Below are 15297 nucleotides of genomic sequence, written 5' to 3'. Positions count from 1 at the left end.
GTGTCAGTTTCAGTTTCTGTGACCGGAGAAAGGTGGAGACTGAAGAGTGACATAGAGAGAGAGGTGATGTCAAAGACAAAGTGCGTGGGAAGGGTTGTAGTCCTGACTCAACAGGCCAGTCCGCTGACTGATGTGTGAGTTTCTGTGATCATATGTCAAATGACAAATTACTGACCGAGTGCTCAATATTAGCAAACTAACCTCCAGCAATGACTCAATATCAGATTGAGGAACTACAGTACACTTCTCTCTGAATGAATTCGGTAGAGAATATTGAGGTTGAACAGTAGAATCTAAACCTCTCCCCCTCCCTTCCCTCGATGACTTTCTTGCTTTCGCTCAGCGACGTGTGTGTGTACAGATTTAGGAAAACACACACTCCCAGCACGCAGACAGACAGTTGGATGCAGGCTTACTGTGCTGGCCAAATTCCTATTGTTTGCTCTTGACAAGCGGGCAGGACAATCCAGTTTAGCTGGAACTGAATTAAACCAACTGGCAGCCGTATAACAGCAGACGGATTGTTCTTGGAGCCCCGTTCTCTTTATCAGATAGATGAGCTCAAGTGCCCCTAATCGACACCACCTGTCATGTTCCACATGCGTTCATTTTAATGTGGTTGTTAGAAGTGGATTTTTACAACAATTTTGTCATAGAAATCTATTGTCCATGTTTACTATGAGGGGCAGAAGGAGGCTCTTTCAACCATTTATCCATCACTCACAGCTAATTATGTCAATAATTTATCCACTGCTTCTAGCTTATTATGTCAAATGTCGCCATTTCCTATTGATAATTATTTCAACACTTAATACACTACTTTTAGTTATCTATTTGAACTTTTAACCCTTAACTCTAAGCTAACAATTTGAACTATTTATCCATTACGTTTAGCCGTCTGTATCAACTGTTTTTCGGTTAATTTTGATTAACTATCAGTTACTTTTATCATTTCAAATGTTTACCCTCTCTTGGCCGACTATTAAAACCATTTATCCATTACTTCTAGCTAACTATATAAACTGCTCCCTTGCCAACTAGTTGCCAACTGACTCAGCGAAAGGTATATTCCTATTAAGATTGGTATATTTTTTCAATCAATTCATAATTTCATTTTTTTTTTACATTAGTTGAGCTACTCCACAATGCTCCCAAACACACACCAGGCCATTGCGAAGCACCCCCTTGTTAGCAATCACTGATCTATTACAGTTTAATAGATCTCTAGTGTTGCGGACATGGCAGACGGCTGTAGCCTTAACGCATCTTAATATTCACTGTGTGTTCGGTCTGGATGTGACAGTGATGTCTTCTGACTGCTGAGCACTGCCACATCCCTAAACACCGAAGTCAATGCTTTCCGGCATATGAATTATAGATGGGTCTGGCCGAGCTGCCCCCCTCCTTCTCTGAATAAGTAAAGCGGTTCTGCCTGCAAGTCCGGGTGGAAATATAGTGTGTGTACGTCTGACAGTGTGGGTGTGTGAGTGTGTTAATGTGTATGCTCCGGAAGAGGCAGCGAGGCAGCTATTAAGGAATGAAATAATGATGAACAGGGTCGTCATCACCTTCCTTCCTCTCAATGGAGGCAGAGGAAGAGAGGCAACAGAGGAGGTGACATCATCACAAAATATACTGTATGTGACATGATCAGCACTCATGAAACACATCCCACCCATCTATTCTCATGCAACTTGACTAATGAATGATAATAAAAATTCACAATACGTCTGACATTTTGTTAAAAAAATGTAAAAAGCAAAAGCATTTTACTGTATGCACTGTTAGACATCATACCTGGTGGCTCTCTGCTCCAATTAGCTATCTTACTCATCTTAACGGTGGACATATATGACTTTACGATTTCTCCGGGGTTCATTTCAAAGCCTTCTTCTTAAAGCTTGTGGGTTTGAGTTTTATACAAAGCTAAAGCAACAAAAGGCTCAATACCTGCAGTTTCAAGCTTTTGGTTTTGCTTTCAAATCGTCATCAGGAGCAGGTAGAGGTGTTAGGAAACAACAGTTCATAAATACCAAGAGTGCCGGCTGATTTCTCAGCTGCATCACACGTCACAGGCCTACATTCCATGAAAAAGAAAATAATCTATTTATCTTTAACTGATAAATGTTCCACTTTCTTTACCAGCTAGTCTTTGTTTGTCTGTAGTTTGGTGCTGAGCAGGTAGCTTACGGCACATTTTTGCTGAAAACAGCTGCTTGTCTGCCCAGAACTACACTGACGAGAGCGAAGCGAATGAACTAAAAGAGTAAAGTTGTGAGCCAGAAAACCTGAACAATGAATTGAAAGTTGCTATAAAGTAGATGCTGTAGAGCTGAGGGGAACAGCAGAGTTGGGTAATGATTCTCTGTGAGTTCATCGCTACAAGAAACCCCTTCCATATAGAAGTAGTCATGTGATGATCCATTGTTCACACGAAAATACTGATTATCGCTGCTTTAAAGTAAAACCAAAAGCGTGAAGAGTAACTCTACTTTTATAACTCCAATAAATCAGCGGATCTCTTGTCTCTGGAGCAATTTGATTTTGTGTTGTATTTGCGTGCTAACCACATCTGTATAAAACGACATAACTCTTGGTCCAGGCCATTACATTTACATACATTCTGTAATGTATAAGAATATAGGAATCATATAGAAAATTAGACAGGTGTTTCCTTTTTTTGTCCTTATTAATGTAAAACTTCACGGTCAAAGGAAGCATAGCTCTGTAATTCTAGTACTGACCAGGTCGGCCACTGGTGACTTCTTGCGATTCTGTTTCTCCACCTCCACTTGCATCTTGGCCATTGGTTTGGCCATAGCCAGGGCCAGCTTCGCCTCCGCTTGCAGCTTCTTCTGTCGACTTACGAAGTCCATGTCCTCCAGAGACTCAGAGTCGTCCTCTGTGGTGTCCCTGTCCGAGTAGGACGAACTCTGCTTGGACTGCAGGGAGGACGTGGTGGAAGGAGGAAGAGCGAGAAAAGATCAGTATGGCAAGGTGGAATCAAATATGAATGAGGCAATGGACAGAATAAGAAATGAGGGAGGAAAGGAAAGAAAAGAAAGACCAGGTCAGATAATTAATGTCGATGTATTCTCGGCATTTTGGTGTTTAGATTTTACACACTGACAGGAACGTCATTTTACATCAAATGGGATGTGAGGAGAGCACGGGTGAACATGTAAAGAGATGATCATTTTCTCTTTCTCCCTCTCTTTCTGTTAAATGTGTCTCAGGCTGACGGGAGGTTAATGTGGCCAGTCATCCATGGCCACGCCGAGCGTATTCCAATTCACCTCCCATTTGCTGCCCATAAATTGGTTAACAGGCCAGAAAACGTGAGCAAAGACATTCATAGAGAAACTTAACCGCCAGCTATCTCTCCGATTCATCATGAATATCTCACGAGTGTCACCGCTTCCTTTCTTGATCTGTCTCAAGCTCACTTCTTAACACTTTGACACTATCAACCCTGTACATCATAATACACATTTCATAGTCATTTAAAGATGTAAATCATTTTCTTTCATTCTGGTGAAATACTATTATAATTCAGCATGCTTCAAAGTGCACAGGCGAACATCGGTGCGTACCATGGGGGACAGAGGTGTGTCCAGACTGGTCTCTGTCTTGCTGTCGTCCGCATCGCTGTCCTTGTCGCTGCCGCTGTCATTGACAAAACAGATCTGTAGGTTCATCCCACTCTGCAGCCTGCAGGGAGAGACAGAGATAGATTCAAAACACCATGTTAATATTAGCATAAATGCAGATAAGAGTCAAGGCAGTTAAATGTTGGCTCTTTCTGCGGTAATTGACTCGGACCAAGGCCTAAACAGACAGCAATGTCAACAGCAATGCTGCTAATACAAATGACCTGTGATGAGTATGCACACTGAACTGTGTGCACTACATCATGTGATAAAGAGAGAAAGAAAATTAAGGAAAATGGAAAGAAGATCCTAACAGATGCGAGCTGCCTTCAAATTGAAGGAGTGGGTTGGGTTTTTAATCATCTCCCCTCTTGTCTTCGATATGGATCGATCCAGGAAGCCTCCGGTAGATCTGATCCAATCTGCCTGCACCGGTGGGGTTGTTTTTGTGCCACATAGCAGCAGAATATCACTAGGTGTAGATCCAGCCCACTGTGGATCAATAATCTGCCTTTTCAATGCAGTAATTACAAACAGAGCTGATTGATTACACAGCATAGATCCAATCAGTCCAAATTAAAATAGGACCTTAGCGGTCGATTGTTTTATTCGGGAGAGGCAGCATCCAACACCTCCCTGTAACTCAAATTTAACAGATTGTGAAAGCGTTTACTAACTTTTCTGACAACTAGCAGCTAATATAATGTGATGCCTCTACAGCGTGGAGCCTGACTTATATATCTGCCAATATTAGCTTATTGCTTCTATATTAGCATTATTATTGGAAGATATGTCAGCTGATAAGTAGAAAGAAATTGCAGTATAGAATTACCAACGATATGTTCCACCATTACATAATTTGTTTGAGAACTGACAAGTTCATCTTTTAACTGCTTCAGTCCATATCTTGTTCACAAATCTTTATAATTGTGTAATTATACACAAACCACATAGGAGCAAGGCTATTATTATAATACATTTCATGGCTTGCAGGCAATACTTTTCTACAAGAGATCCTTCTAAAAACGTTTCATGTAAAATAAATAAGAATATTGGCCGATATGTTGTTATCTGATTCTTAAATTCTCAAATATTGATAATGGTATCAGCCTCAAAAATCCAGGGTCAGTAAAAGTGTAACACATTGTTACACATCGCTGTCATTACATGACATATGATCATTGATGAGGCATTAAGCGTCACAATGAGTCATTAACCCTTTGCAACAATATAGTGAAATCCATGTGATTCAAATCACAAGAATAAAAAAAGCAGAGAGTTTACAGAACATCGGGTTCCAGTAACATACAATGTAGGAGGTGGTAGTAGCATCTGTGTGTGTGGGTCTATTGGGAAGTGAGAGCCACTAAGGCTGACTGCGTGCGGCTCATTCACGCTGCACAAATCTTCTCTGTTTACTGTCATTGTCTTCCTTCCTGTTTGTCGTCTCTTTACTGGTACCCATGACTGTACATCTAGACCTTTTACATTTGCCTTCCATTTTTTGTACACAGCTTATGTATCTTTAACGTTAAAACTACAAGCCACAAAAGAAAAATACTAGAAAAACCCACCGGTCACACGTTTATTGTTTAAGAATGAAGTAATATGACAGCGGTCTTACCGTGAGGACAGGCTGGGTTTGCCGCTCTTACTGCAGCTGGTGTAGATGCCTGGCCCATCGTCAAAGAAACTGCCAAGGGCCAACTTCTGCCTGATAGACTCCCTCTCATTCTTTTGGGCCTGTAACAGGAGAAACACAATGTAAGTTTACCATCTTTTCGATGACTTATGTCATTATTACAATCGAGGTCAGAGGTCAGGGTCAGGCTGGTAGGGATTCGGTGTCTTCCTCAAACACTCTTCAGCAGCGGGGATGCTTGTTGTCATGGCACCTCAGGCCCAGGTACTTATATATAGTACACTCCAGACCAGCTGTGTGCACGGTTACACTGAACACTTTGACAGTCCAAATCACGGGTACACGTATATTAATAGCAGCAGCTTCCTCTTAATTTGCAGGAAGAGCTTCAGTGTCATCCTAACAAGGTCTGATACAAAGTGTGGAGTCAGCTGAAGTGCTGAGAAAAAAAAGTGTGAAATATCTAAGTTGGGATCATTACAAATTGAGATTACCAGAAGTCACAAGCAGGTGGTGCTGTTGTCTTGGAGAACAACGAGTGAGCCTCTACCCCCCCCCACCCCCCCCCCCCCCCCCCCCCCACACACACACACACAAACACATACACACACACACACACACACACAAAGTAGGTCTTCTCATAAAGACCTCCCACAGGATCAAGTTTACTTATGGTAAACTCCAGAGGAATAGCAGTAATAGCCGTTTCACACATTCTTAAATCTGCAAGTATCCTAACATTACACATTTCCAGAGTCGCTCTCGCTTGGCCTCCTCACAATCCTGAATTCCTAACTCAGCGCAGCTTCAGCTTTGGCAGCACTTCACACACTCTCTCTCTCACACACACACCAGTCTCCATAGGATGCCTCGTCTGTGCTGATAGCAGGTAAACACATCGAGCTGAGGTGCAGACAACTAACACAGACTGTTTCTAATCTAAACGGGAAGAGTGAAATTCTCTGTAAGACTATTTGCAGATGCTACTGCTGCAAGCAAGTATTAGAGCATTAGATTAATACACTCTGAGTGACACCAGGCCTCCATGTTTATATGATTATTGAGCATTTCTGTATTATTAAGCATCATTTTACCTATCACAATGTTTTTATTCTAATTCTTTTCTAACTTGTTAACCATCTTGTTATCTCTAACATTATATTGTGAGCTGACCCCAGGGGGTGGCCAGGAACCTCATTTCCCTCTCTGTCTCTCCCTCAATCCACATATTTCTGGTCTGTACCTCTTTCACTGTCAAATAAAATGGCAAGAGAGAGTAGAATCGCAGTGAGAAGTTGGTGAGCAATCCTTCCTCTCTTTCACACTATCCCCCCCGCTCCACTTACTCCCCCACACGAGGTGTACTTTCTCATCTATCTCTGTTCCTCACATTCCCGTCCTTTACCCACCTGATTCAGACTCACCAGACGTTTGTCTTTCTTTCTCTCCCTTCCTCATTATCCCCAATTCCACTCATCTCCCTTTCTCTCCGTCAGCCTCAGGCCTCGACTGTTTTGTTCTTCTATCTCTCTGCTGTTCGTTTTGTTCTTCGCTCTCCAAACTGCTTATCACAGCTTCACCTTTCTCCCACTCGTTTTCTCAACTCCTTTCGCTCCCTCCTTCCCTCTCTCTGTCTGTCTCTCCTGAAATTTGTGTGCAGGCCTTGGTGAGAGTGGCCCCACCAAGGACAAATTAACATAATCCCACTCCACACAAGAGCCCGCAAGATGCACTTGGCACCTCCAGCGCACACACTGGCAAGTAGTGGACCTGGCACTATTCCTTTGTGTGTGTGTGTGTGTGTGTGTTTGAAAGATAGCCTGGGGAGTCAAGATGAACACACTTGAGAGTTTCAAGTCATTGCTTCTAAGGCGCAACAGCAGCCCGCGTGGTACAGTGCAGACAAACATTTATGTACATGTACAACACAGCTGACACATCCGTCAATCATGTTACTCAACAGAACAGCTGCAACAAGCAAAGACAACAATCTGAAGCAGCAGGTTCACCGAGCGTTGTTAATCATTTGCTGCCCTCGTGAGGTGAGGGCTGAAAATAGTTTCAGTTTAAAAAAAAAAAAACCCAGCAAGGCCACACATACTCTCTGCTAGAGGGTTGTGCTGATGTAAAAAGCCATAAAGTGGTCAACCCCCCGCCCATAAAAAAAGTATATTTCCTCACTGGAAGCACTTACATCCAATGATCAGAGTTGAGGGTCGTTTAAATATATGAGACAGAACGCAGAGAATATGCTGCTGCAATGATTCAAAATGAACATTTCATATACAGCCATAAACTCATCAGCCCTCAATGACAAACTAACGTGTAATTAAATTTGGATAATGTTTGTGATTTTAAGCAAACATTATCTATCATTGATTCGATTGGTAATTGGTCAATCACACAAGGGCCACAACTAACTAATTATTTTAATTTATTGATACATCTGCTGATTATTCTCTTGATTCCTTGATTAATCCAATAAAATGTAAAAAAACCCAGTTTATCTTCCCAAAGTGACATTTCTATACGTCTAGTTTTGTCTGACAAATATAAAAAAAACAAAGATATGTAGTTTATAATTATATAAAACAGAGAAAAGCAGCAACTCCTCACATTGAAGACACATTTCTTTCTTTAAAAATTACTGAAACTATAATTGAAATAATTGCCAATAAACTTTCTGCCGATCAACCAATCGATTAATCAACTGAACTTACCCGCGCTGAATTACACCCTAACAGACTTAGTAACTGGAACGGACTGCAGGCATAGTCAGGATGCATAGTCAGGATGCATAGTCAGGATGCATAGTCAGGATGCATAGTCAGGATGCATAGTCATTGAAATCAACATTCTCATAACAAGAGAGGAAAAACGCACCAATAGTCAAACGCCATCGCTGATCTGCAGCTGGATTTGCATGCAGGGTATCATCTCTGCATCCAACACCTGCCTGACAACCCAACTATTTGTAAAGACGTCATTTGTTACACAGCATGTTTGCGTTGCTTGAGTGTGTGTGTGTGTGTGTGTGTGTGTGTGGGTGGGCTGTGTGTGGTAAAACAATTATCATGGAAGCCCTACAAAGCATTTACAAAGGTGTGGAATACGCCACTGAGGGGTGGAGGTGAGAAATGAGTAATACATGTAGGCTCATGCCTCTCCTTACTTTTCTACACAATTCTTGTAGCATCCATATCAAAACGACCTTATCATCGTGTCTTTTTCAATTTGACGTGCTTTCATGTACATCTCAAAATGTACTTCCTTCAGTGGAAGTAAAGTTCTCAGAGCCTCTTTAGTGCAGGAAACAATCAAATCCTGTCTTTCTCATCGTTTTCATATTTTCTTGTTGCTACTTTTGAAGGTTTTTTTCATTTCAGTTTGGGGTGAATGAAAGGCAAACCTTGCATGTCACGGGCCAGAAACAAACAACCTTTCTGCTCCTTTGATTGGCTCACTCACACAAATGGGTATGAATATGATTTTATTGTAATCCTTTGTGTGCCTTACTGGGTAATTTTCACAGCTTCTTATAAACTCCTACAAAGGCTGAATCGAGTTTCCACATGACGATGACATGGAAAATTGCCGTATCCATTGCATTATTAACATTTTAAGATGTATGTGGGAAGGGCAGCAGAGAGAGAGACAGAATGAGTGAGTGACAGTTCTAACCACCTCCCTTATTTCCTGGCCTTGAGCTCCAGAGCCGTCACCACCCAAATTAGATTGTGAGGAACACAATTGGGCTAATTTGTGTTTTTCCTGAAATTCAGCAAGCAATTTCCTCTACTGAAAACCCCTCATTGACAAAGACATTTTCTCCCCTCTGCTCTACAATCATTCATCCAGAGACCTATAGGGCAATTAGGACCTGGCAATGGAGGACACAGTGCCGGTTTTGAGCCTTCAAATCTTTCCTGGAAATCTTTATTAGAGGGGGGAGATGAATTTAATTATCTGTGCTAACAAAGAGCATCTTCACCTAAATTGTTGGCTCTTGTGGCCAGACATTGTTAAGTGGTTAAGATCTGAGATGGGTATACATGTGGATGTGTGTGTCTGCATGCCCACAAATCCTTCAAAATGTGTCACCTCTTAATTTATTAATACGTCTTTTTCATTTCTTGTATTTCCCTCCATTCCTCACTTTTTCTCTCCCTTTTTTTTGCACAATGGTGGCTTTTCACTGGCCAATACGTCACTCCCTGGTTGGAGACAAGAACCCACTGTTCCCACACAGACACACATACACACACACACATACCAGGTCTTGAGTACGGGCTATTTCAGTAAAGCAACGATGAAATCTATGTGTGTTTGGAAGAATTGGGAAGGCTCTGATATGTTTACCAGGAATGACACGGAGCTGCTGCTGAGCTCACAGCTCTACAAACAGATACAAGGTCACTGTGTCTTCTGTGGGTGTGATTGTGTTCTGACTGTGCTGAATAGCTTCACAGGTCTCACAAATGTTCTTGTAGGCTTAGATGAGACTCAAACTGCACCTATTCTACATATTTCTGACTCTTACCACTCTCATATATGCTAAATATGTAGCTACAGACAGCAGCAGGTGAGCTTAGCTTAGCATAAAGACTGGAAATAAAGGGGGAAATGTCCAACTCAAAGTCTACATCCTATGACCCCTCATACAGTTCAGCCTCAGGTCAGTGCAAGGCTGCTCCTGTCACTCAGACTCAAGGAGAAGAACTCAGGGGGGGTGGGTGCAAAGTTGGGGGAGGGTTATGGTGGGATAAAAAAAAGAAAAAAAGGGTATAATGACAAAGGCAGGGGGGAAAGATGAAGAGCATGAAGTGGGTTTAGACAGGACAATATCTCCAAGTGACATTTGAGCTTTCTCTCTGCAAGGAGGCCACACTATGGATTTGTGGGAAAAGATTCAGTGTAGGAATCCCAAAGACTGAAGCAGATTTAAGGATAAAAGCCTGGTTACTCACACCATTATGTCATCTTTGCCCCAAATATCTAAGCAGTTAAATACCCAAACCTCAAGCATTACGTGAGCCTCACATAGCTACACACAACACACAAAGCCCTTCTAATGAATATTGAGAAATACGCTTATTCCCTTGCAGAGAGTTAGATGAGAAGATCGATACCACTCTTATATCTTCAGTTTGCCTTAGCTTAGCATTAAGACTGGGAACAGGGGTACACAGCTAGTTTGGCTCTGCCCTAAAAGAGACAAAATCTACCAATGGTATGCATTGAACAAACCAGCTATACTGTATTAACGAGTGAGCTTTAGATGTGTTGCTAGACACATGTTGTTATCTCTGGACAGAGTCACGCTAGCTGTTTCCTCCTGCTTTGAGTCTTTTTGCTGAGCTACGCTAATGCTGCCTGTGGCTTCATATTTAAAGGACAGACATAAGAGTGGTACAAGAGCGGAAAGGGAATGAGTGTATTTCCCAAAATGTCGAACAAAAGTAGCTGTAAATGTGTGTGTGTGTTCACATACTTGGCAGACATTGTGAATGTAAACATAGATGTACTTGAAACATGTACTTTATGACCTAAAACATTCCACCTCTATTGACCACACTGATTTTTCCAGAAGCCCTCAGCATGCATTAGTTTAAATTCCGTTACCTCTTTGTAGTCGTCATTGAGGTAGAGGCTGGACGTTTGCCCGATGACATCATCCACTCCTCCACATTCATCCATATTATCCAGCGCCTCCCTCATCCTTCCCTCCCTCCTTGTCTTCCTGTCTTTTCCTCTCTACTCCCCAGTCACTAGGTTAGTCCAGACCGACTCCTGAGGTTGAGTCCAGTCAGTACACATCATATTTCCAGCCAACTCCCCTTGCCATGGTCTGACACACACAACAAAAATAAAAGGAATCTACTCCTCTACTGGTGACTTCTCCTCATCTTTCTCTTACATGTTGTGACACTGTTTTTCTTTCACTTCCCTGCACTTTCTGACTACTCCACTCAATCCTCAGCCTCTCCCACAGGACTGTGAAAGCACAATGGTCAGAGGTAAGGCCCCTTTAGACCCTCCCTTCCTTCCACCCTCGGCCTCTCACAGCCAGAGCGAGCAGGGAGGGAGAAACTCACACTGGTGTATTTTTCCCGTTTTCACGCCCTGACGTGAGGACAGCAGCTGCTTGAAAAGAGACACCTCAGCCGTGGGATGGCCATAGTGTGTGTGTGTGTGTATGTGTGTGTGTGTGTGTGTGTGTTTATGGCAATGTACTTGTGTTAAGCGTGCCCATGTCTGTGTGTTTAGATGAATCCTAGTGTTTTTGGAGTCTCTCCTAGACACTAGCTCTCTCTCTCTCTCTCTCTCTCTTTCTCTGTCTTTTTTTTTTTCCAAACCCTCTTATCTAGAATGACTTACACTTCTGCGTATGTCTGCGTATGAGATTGACTTGAAATGTAGATCAGCCTACATATTTGAGGCGAAACGAAATGTAAAAGTGTGTTTTTATGTAACAGAGGAGGTAGTGTGCTCCCTTCCTGCTAAGGTAAAAATAGTGCCCTGTCTGGACTCCAAAGCCAGCAGCCCCGGCCAGCTAAATAAACCCTGACAGAGCACAATGGACCATTAGTCTGGCACACAAACACATTCACACACAAAGTCACTCACTCAGACACACAGAGATTTCTTGTGCCTTGTATCAGGGACTTACGTTTTCAATCCGAGCTCTCCACGCTGTGTAATGATCTCATCTTAGAGAGACGTTATCGACCCGTGACTCATATATTTGTCATAGCCGTCCAGACAGAAAAATGTGTCCACATATGGCGGCAGAATCACACTGCAGGGAAAGATGACTTCACTCAAACCATCAGCTGGTTACACAGAATAATGGGAAAATGTTCATGTGGAAATAAACTCATAATTCATAAACAGGGGATCACATTTGTTCTCCGTAGTGATTAGATGGTTTGCACTTTGTGTAGGACTGTAACTGATCATTACTTTTTAGATTGATTAACCATTTGTATTGTATTTCGGCAACTAATATGTTACAATATATATATATATATATATATATTACACACACACACACACACACACACACACACACACACACACACACACACACACACACACACACACACACACACACACACACACACACACACACACACACACACACACACACACACACACAAACACACACACGCGTTAACCACGACCTTAAGCAGAGTGAAATCTTGTTTTAAGCTCTATACTGCGTCTTTCTTTCTTTTGACACATCAATCTTCCACCTGCAGAACGAGTCAGAGGAGGAACCACACAGCACAGTCAGAGATCTAACGGTGAGACAGGAACATCAGATAAGAAATAAAATAGCCAGCCAAGGACAACAGGGCATACAAGAGAGATGAGAGGAGCATGACGAGAGGGAGGAGAACATCAACTGATTCCGATGAACACGAGTCACATTTATCTGTTACTCTGCTGACTGAAAAAAAATCTGAGATGAAGATAGTTGGGGGAATAATGCATTTGCACAATACCATCAAAAAGCATTTGAACACAAGCACATCTACACACACACACACACACACGCTCAGGGGAAGAATGAAAAAATAGGATGCGCGTTTGCTTGTTGATCCATAAGGATTATGGGTAGAGTACAGGGAATTGTCTGGCTGTCTCCTGCATCCACCCACACTGGACCGCTGCTGCTGGGGACACTACAGAGACACACACATACGCATACACACAGGCCAATAAAACCGGTGTTAGTTGTGAGTAAGGGCGTCCTGTTTGCAGCTAAAGGGTGGGGCAGAGTCTGCCCCGCTGATTCTCATTACTGAGGCTGACTTCATAGTGAAGGTGAAGTCAGTGCTGATTCAGAGTGGATAGGAGACGGAGAGGGACCTGCGTTACCGATGCATAGTAAACCAGAAATGGTGATTCACAAACATCCGCTAACACACGCACGCTCGATCCCAAGTCCAAGGGCAAAGACTGGGGATAGTGCTGGCTGCATGTTTGAGACAAACATACACACACACAGGTTAATTCCTCCGATGCTTCACTGTTAGGGTCAGCTGAGAGAGCGAGCAAATGAGAGAGAGAGACAGCTAGAAAGAGAGAGACACACAGAATGGCTTATTGTTCCAAGTGAACAGAGGGTGACTGTGGGAGAGAAGGTTCCTGGCACCTCCTGTAAGCCTGGGATCCAAGGCCAGTGGCGCTGTGTGTGCGTGCATGTTCTTTGATACGTGTGCACCTAAACTCGTGATGAACTCGCTCTCTGTATCGGCCTCACCCCGTTTGTTTATGGGTTTCTCTAGGATAATGAGATACCATAACACCAGATCACATGTACTGACAATTGCGCAAGGAATGTGCGACGGACTCTCTGATCTGATCTTATTTTGGAAAAAGGAGGAAAAGCACTGGAGCTGCTACCATAGCAACGTGGTGAGAATTTCTCCATGGCGATGCACTGTGTTCCAAACAAATTGGGCTGCGAAAGGGAGCACGGGGCTGCCCATCGGGAAGTTGGCAAACTCACACAGAGGCCGGTGTTTGAGGGGGCTGAAGTGTTGGAAGATTGAATAGAATATTATGAAAAACAGGCTTTCTGCACAGCTACGGTGTGATATAGTGCAGCCGTACAGCGCTGTGCAGTGACACACAGTCAAAAACACATTACACACACAGGGAAACACCTTAAAAATGGCAACGAATACACACTTCTAAACTCATTTAGCACATTTTTTTTATATATTAGTTCATGATTTTGACTTTATTGTGTTGGCTCTGTTTTGTCTATCCTGATTAATTACTGTATGACCAGTTAAAGGAATAGTCCAAAGTCTTTGTAAGAGTGCATATTTGTTTCATACACGAATGAGATGAGAGGATTTACAATAATCCTATGTCCGTGCATAACTCCAGAGCTGGAGCTGGGACCTGTTTAGATAGCTTAGCATTATGATTAGAGACAAGGAAACAGCTAGATTGGCTTTGTCCAAAGTGAAAAAAATACGTTCACTATGGTGCATTTTGTTTGTTTAATTTTCACATAACAATTTGTGGTTTTATGGGGAGCTACGTGCTATAACTACTTCCTGGAAAACTAGACTAATTTATCAGGCCAGAAATGATACAATTTGGCTTTATTATCTGGCCTTATTGATCAATTCTGTTATTCTCGCATGATCCATCAGTGGTATCTACTGTACTGCCAGTTCTCATTTATAATTCATGAGGCCACACCTCATATACCGTGACACCAACACCAGAGCTCTCCTTCACCCCTCTACCCCTCTCCAATCACACATGAAAAACTGCAGGAGCTTGAAGACGATATGCATAACACAAATACACATAGATTCAACGTTCACTCAGAGTTCCTGAGGCCTTGGCAAAAGCTGACAGTATTCCTACGGACCGAGATGACACACTGTGAGCAAGCTGATAAATCTCACCATCACCCGTCGACCTGCTGGTACTGCTGCTGACAGCAACACGGCACTGCGCGACTTATAGATTTACACGAAAATCTGAAAACAGGACGGCGTATTGAGACCTCAGGTTCGAGTAAAACACCCTTTACTTTTACACGCTTTTAGTTCACTCGCGCACTGAATAAAAAGAAGAGCAGCGTCAGGATGTAGGGGACGGCTACAGTAGGTGATTTGTTATTCTTGAAGAGCATTTGTTTTGCTCTTTTGGGCCTTGGTTTAAATGGTTTAAATGGAAAGATGGGTTTGGTAAACTGCGGGTCAAATGGTTCCTTTATTGGCTCTCTCGGGGTCAGCTTGTGACTTCATTAGATAATGGTTTCAGACATTAAGTGATAGCTCACCACAGATATGGCGGGCAAACGGGGGAAGACAGACTTTTCACTGCCGTCCTCTTGTCTTTTCTCTCCTCTTTGCCTTCAGCCGAGGAGGAAAAGACGAGGACCACATCTTATTCAAAGCAGAAGAAAACAATGACGCTGATAACCAAAACAGAGATCGCCCCAAGACATGGACAGTCCCAGGAGACAAA

General features: G+C 42.7%; 1 protein-coding gene across 5 annotated transcripts in view; it reads right to left on the bottom strand.

Annotated features, from left to right (window-relative positions):
- schip1 (schwannomin interacting protein 1) overlaps positions 1–15297 on the bottom strand; it is a gene marked incomplete at its 5' end in the record, with an annotated part of 188696 nt that overhangs the window by 4479 nt on the left and 168920 nt on the right. For 4 of the 5 annotated variants that reach the window (XM_079165860.1, XM_079165862.1, XM_079165861.1 and 1 more), the window contains 3 exons: positions 2745–2942; positions 3594–3711; positions 5275–5393. In XM_079165860.1, the coding sequence (XP_079021986.1) occupies positions 2745–2942; positions 3594–3711; positions 5275–5393 (435 nt within the window). Of the gene's footprint in view, positions 1–2744; positions 2943–3593; positions 3712–5274; positions 5394–10914; positions 11275–15297 lie in introns of those variants that run through there. The other variant, XM_079165863.1, reaches the window with a different exon arrangement.

Source organism: Pholis gunnellus (genome assembly GCF_910591455.1).
Source record: "Pholis gunnellus genome assembly, chromosome: 9".
Lineage (NCBI taxonomy): Eukaryota > Metazoa > Chordata > Actinopteri > Perciformes > Pholidae > Pholis > Pholis gunnellus.
The sequence above is the reverse complement of the archived record's forward strand: the minus strand, read 5'-3'. Positions and strand labels throughout refer to the sequence as shown.